Source organism: Bombus affinis, chromosome 12 (genome assembly GCF_024516045.1).
Source record: "Bombus affinis isolate iyBomAffi1 chromosome 12, iyBomAffi1.2, whole genome shotgun sequence".
NCBI lineage: Eukaryota > Metazoa > Arthropoda > Insecta > Hymenoptera > Apidae > Bombus > Bombus affinis.
In genome coordinates, this window is record NC_066355.1 from 947,988 (window position 1) to 954,389 (window position 6,402).

At 30.7% G+C, this 6,402-nt stretch overlaps 1 protein-coding gene across 1 annotated transcript; it reads right to left on the bottom strand.

The window, feature by feature from the left end:
* Positions 1–111: 111 nt before the first annotated feature.
* Positions 112–1,579, bottom strand: LOC126922422 (larval cuticle protein LCP-17-like). Its single transcript, XM_050735000.1, has 2 exons — positions 1,465–1,579; positions 112–585 (listed from the first exon to the last, which is right to left on the bottom strand). Exons 1-2 carry the CDS (start codon positions 1,474–1,476, stop codon positions 211–213), a joined length of 387 nt encoding a protein of 128 aa, XP_050590957.1. The 5' UTR covers positions 1,477–1,579; the 3' UTR covers positions 112–210.
* Between the last annotated feature and the right edge of the window lie 4,823 nt (positions 1,580–6,402).

Below are 6,402 nucleotides of genomic sequence, written 5' to 3' on the forward strand. Positions count from 1 at the left end.
ATTTAAAATTGTATACGTGTTCTAGTTATATGTACGTTATACACGTAATTCTTGTTACATGTATGTATATTTAAAGCAAAGAACGATAAGGAGTAATGTGTTTATCATAAGAATTTTTAATAAATGTTTATTATCGTGCACTTGTTATGTACAAAATGTAATCTCATTTGGCGACGTGGAGGAAATTGTTAAAGGAAGCGAAACGTGAATTTATAGATTAGGCTGGTCGGATTGTGGTGGATGCGATCTGATGTATTCAAGAGCCCTTTGAATCAACGGAGAAATAGCTGGAATATGTTCGCCCTGTGGTTGGAATCCGTTATGATCGGCAACGTATGTCACCTTAATTGGTGTACCATCAGGGGATGTATATTGATACTGTCCTTGGGTAACAACAACGGGTGCGCTCCTTACATCTGTCACCACTGGATTTCCACTTTCAGAGTGAGAAATTCCATTATCTGTTTCGTAGGAATAAGAGTAAGATCCGTCAGGCGAAATATCTTGAGATTGTTTGACGATAACTGGTTGATGCTCAGACACATCAGCCGAAGCCATAGCCAACATAGCAACAGAGATCACTACCTAAAACAAAAGTTTCATACCTTTTATTAATATGCCAATTATAAACATAATATTATTCTCATGAATTTGTAGATACAATATTATATTATGTACTTAGATATTAATACATATTTAGATGGATATTTACATCAGATTTAATAGAAAAAATCATCTATACATTTACGTTAACTATTTACTGTATTTTTAAATTAAATTATGCATAAATTATTTAATATTTAAAATGGGGCAAAGAAAAGTTAACAATGTTTATAGCGAATCGTTCTGTGATAATAAACATTGTAAAACGATTTTAATAAGATGAATAACTCTGGATGATGATAGGGCTAAACAACAAGAACACCGTAAAGGCTTGAACAAAGACGCTTGACATTTGCTAAAAGCCAGAAATTGAGGAAGTAAAATATAAATATTTCATATAAAGAGCAGGTAATGTATAAAGTATAGTTATATATATAAGATTTATGTATTGTAAAGCTTGAGTTAATAGTATAGTTTTTTACAAAATGTGTTGAATATTTCATTATTATATTGGAATCGTTAACTTCGATGTTTAATATCGTAAATTTTTTAATTCCCAAAATATGTGTAGAGAGAAAATATCAATTTCGCAAAACTTACTATCATATATACTTTTGTATTTTTCGATAGTGTTTAATATAAATTTATTTATATAAAATATACATCCTATTGCATATATACATATTACATATTCTATAATATATATTATTTTGTTTGTGAAATCATTTTCATAGAAAATGCAACGAAGAATATAGCGTGTTTCTAAAGTTATACAAATGTAAGAAGTTTTAATAATTGATAGAATAAAAATAAAGGCAATAAAGTTAATACAGTCAGAAAAATGTGAAAAAGAAGACTCACGAGAAATTTCATTTTGAAAGATAGCTGGTTGTTACCAGATGCGAATCCAATGGAAGAGATTGAGATTTCGAATGTGGTTTCTGTGTAACACGAATGCCCTTTTATACGAAACTTTGGACATCGCTTTCGCCGAATATTATATTATTCGAAAAAGAAGAAGCTACAGTTGATGAGGATGAACGAAAGGGGGAGAGAAAGAAAGAGAGAGAGGAGAGAGAGAGAGAGAGAGACAGGAATATAAGAAGATGACCCCATCAGACAAGCAGAGAACTCTGCAAAATTTATTCGTTGGTTTGACATTTCCATGTTGCCTAAATCGATTGCTTCTATAACCATATACATACATATATTAATGTAACTTTTGACTATTATTAGCTCTGCCGTATATATAGCATAGTACGTTTTAAAATCGTATGGGTTTGCATCGTTATGTTATTTTAGAGCAATGTAGACATACATTCTTCATAATTATTGATATAAGACAAAATGATTGATCAGAGAAGTAGAATAGGATATAATTTAAGCATTTCATAATTATGTAATTTGAAACTATATTTACTTTCCAAATGCATATATCATGTCTTTTTGAACCTTGTCGTTTTGTTCACTGACTCGCGCACACAAATTTATATTTATATATTCATATCTCGTTTTAATCAAATACATATTTCGAAAAATGCAATAGATACGGATAAATATTTTCATATAATAACAACAAAAGTGTTAAGTAAAGCATATTCTCCATAATTTAAATTTCTAATTTAATTATTTTTATTAATATTATACAATAATGTACATGTACATGTATATAATGTACATGTACATTATTGTATAATAATGTACATGTATATATATATAATATGTATATATATAAATTATATATATATATAATAAAATGTACATGTATATATATATATATATATATATATATATATATATATATTTGTGTGTGTGAGTGAGTGAACAAGATGAAAAGAATACAATTATAATATGATATGATTATAAAACATGTACATATTGGAATGCTATTAGATTTTTATTGCTATGTATATACCGAAAACATTGCTACATACATATACACGTTTAATTTTGATTGGTGATCGTAAAAATATCAGACGTCATGCTTGGAAATGTTACGTAACAGCCTTCTCATTCTTGAATACCTCTTTCATCTCTAATAGAGATGATCGTATAGCTTTTTTTAGTTTGAGTAAAAATAACCTCGTGGCTTAAAAAAGTGTAAAAAATTCAAGCAGTTTTCACGCAACAAGCCATTATTATCTTGCTTTAATTTTGTTGTAAAATTTATAATAGGACCATTTACCCTGCGTTTTGCGTGTGTACTCGTCATCGCGTGTTTTCATTTATTCACCCCACGAGAGATTTCTAACGCTAAATTCGACAGTTAACTTAATTCGGTTAATAGTAGTTATTAATTTATTACACGTTATCTAAAGTGTTCAATGCAATCGAAGAATTCAGTTTAGTAAATAATTTCTGATAATATGTCAATAAAACTAATCTGCACTAATCGTTGGGCAACGTAAGGCAACGTAAATCAAGGTTTTCGTAAAAAGGAAAAGAAATCTATCGAGTTTTCTAAATGAGATCATGCGCTGTTTTCCATATTATTATACGAGAACTATAGTAAAATCAAGTAATGCACACTAGAACACTTATTTACTTATATGCTCTCCAAATATTTCCTTATTTTAAGTTTCGTATCTTTTACAACGATTGAACGATTAAACTGTGTCAATTATCGAAACTTTATGCCACGATGAGTTTAAGATTTCTTAATACGTGCAAATAGACGAGAAAAATAGACATAATAACTGCAACTTCGGAACAATGTAGTATGTATTGACGGACCAATATCCCTATTTATATGTTCGCCATTGTGCACCGTGAACATAACAACTCAACGAGCATAGTTTACTACGAGGATGTTTACTTTCGCGTATTGAAACTAAGAAGTTTCTTCTACCAAAGTTAATATTTTTAACTGTAATTATTATAATTCGGTTGCGTGTACATACAGAGTGTGTGTCAATAAGAATTACTGTCTAAAGTAACTCGTTATCTATTGTTCTTATCGTTTTAAATGACTTTAATGAATTTTACGAATTAAAATGAATTATGCTGATTGCAAGGGACTCGTCGGATGGATGCTATTTTACTTTCTGTGATATCAAGGTGCCCTGGAGTTTCCTGAATGGCACTGTATATATTTTGTAACACCAATCGGTCCAGTTGGTCCATTCGTCTCTAGAAAAAGGCGTTAACATATTTATGCCGAATAATTATTACTTTGACAGATATTTTAACCTTAATTTATTAAATTTAAAATATGTAAGATAAAGTCGAAGAATAGCGCTTTGCGTCTTTTTCTGTCATTCGTACATTAAATTTGACAGATTATAGTTAAGACATATGTCAAACTAATAGTTTTTCGGTATAAATAGGTTAATACCTTTTCGCAGAGAATGTCCAGTTTCATGGACTAATGTAATAAAAAAATATACCATACCATTCAAGAAACCAAATATCACCTTGATACGGCAGAAAATATAAGATGTAAAAAAATAAAATAACATCTACCCGATGAGTTCCTTGAAACGCAACATATGGTAATCAGTTGTTTTAGATTGGCTCTCATTGTATATACTATTACCTTATTTCTAAAAGTTACTTTGTTGTTGTATTTATTTCATTAGCTTTTATATAAATAAACATTTACAAAACTATTTATCGGATTATATGAGTTAGCCGCAGAAGAATAGTTGAATCGGAATAATTGCGTTACAAATTTCAGTGTTGAATAAAAAATTCGAACGATATGCACGCATTACATCAATGTTCTTGGAAATAATAAAATAAACTAATAAAATAAATTAAAACAAATAAAATATTTCCCAGTAAATTAGAACCCTACTGTATTTAGTATTGGTCAAATAAAATGTCATCTTTAAATACTATTTTAGAAATGTTTTCCAATAAATAAAACATTTCACTTGCAAAATTACACGTATGATCTAAAATAAAATTGAAATAACGTTTTACTCAGCATTGTGTCAAATAAGCTTTCATTGAATAACAAATTGATTGGATATTGCTTTGTATATTTACATTCGGATGTATCCAATCGCACATCTGAAACGATACTGGAAAGTTTCTTTCAAGGCTAGACATGTGACGCTTTGATACGGCACTAGACATTCTCCGCCGACCATTAGTTGACCGATTAGCTTCTATCACGATGTACATACATACATCGTGACTAGAAACAATCGATGAATTGTCAAGCGATTTTCCTATAAAAATTGTCATGTAAAAAATTTGTGGAATAAGTCTTCACACACTTTGCCCAGAAAAGTGATCGGTTCCTTGAATTGGATTTTTTCCTGTTTGGTTTACATTCAAAAGTTTACCATTTTCTACGGTAAGATACCGTAAATGTGTACAATATATTTGATGCGTCTGTTCAGATGGTTGGTTCGGGTAGAGTATTTCGAATAGGTGTTCCTGCTTTGTTTGGTACTAACTAGCGCAGACAACTTAGTGAAACAGAGGGTTTGTTTCAGCCTAATTGATTAACTTTTATACAGTGTTAGCCGGGATCCGTGAGAGTAATTCTGTAATGCGAAAGAATGAGTGGTATATACTATGCAAAAGGGATGGGATTCTTTCGGTCGATCGGATAGGCCATGTACGTATTAACAGCAAACCTAAGATCAAGAGACTGTGTTTTCGGTGTCAAAGTTGATAGAACTGATGATTAATCAGAATTTGTCCTGCTCGCCACTCTCTGGTAGTTGTGAACTGAAGGAAAATTACTGGTTAGAGGTATATGCATAAGAGAAAATTTTGGAACTCTACGAGTTCCATCTCTAGCATACACTATCTTCCTGAAGATGTAAGTTTTATAGGTATTTGAGGCGTTTATAGCATCTGCTACAATTTGTAGAAACGTGTTGGTGCGATTAGCTAAATTCGCACGAAAGATTTACGACAAACACATTTCTTTCGATCGTTCTACCATTCGTTCATTCTGTCTACCAGAACACCTTGTTATTGACACTCTGTCTGATTTTCTTGATTTGCAAGACCTGGTTTCTTTTATATTAAGATTCTTGTGTGTAATAGGCGTTCCATGTAATTAATTAATTCACGATCCGCTTTTTTTATTGTTTTCTTTTTTATTTCCTCTTGTTGGTACACTTCCATACTTGGTTACTGCGGCTAATCTCTCTCACATGTAATACTCTACTTCTTTTCCTTAGTAATCCGGTGTTTGAAAGTTAATCTTGGATTTGTTATTGCAATTTTTGCACAGAATATATTGTTATTGGTTTCTTTGTGCATCTATGATTAATATCCTATTTTTATCTCAAAATACACATAAGCGATCGTCTACAATTAATATATGGATTTATACTAATTTGCTTAATGCAACGTAATCTAGAAATCCAATACTGCCCAGTAACATTTTTTAAACTAGATACGTTGGATATATTTCATGTTTGAGACAAGTAAAAACATATGAGGGAGTAAATTATTAGGTTGTGGTACAATTATTCCTATTTTGTCATATTTTAAGATTCGATATTAATTTAAGGTCATTTCGATTATTTGTAAACTAGTGATTTCATTGTGAAACGAGCTTTTTTCTAATGACTAGCATAGATTCGAAACTAAATTACTTGTAGTCCCGTACTTAAATCAAAACTCTTTGTATCTAACTGTATCCTAACGTTTACTTTACTATAAAACACGGTGAGTATCGTTTCACGCTTTCCGAAGATAAGCAATCCTTATACAACGCTGCTAATCTTCGCTGTTATGTGCTATGTTGCTAATTACGTTGACGTTACACTATTTTCGATTGGCCGTGATCTATCAAACCGAAACCAATACCGATACTTTTCTTTAAAAGAA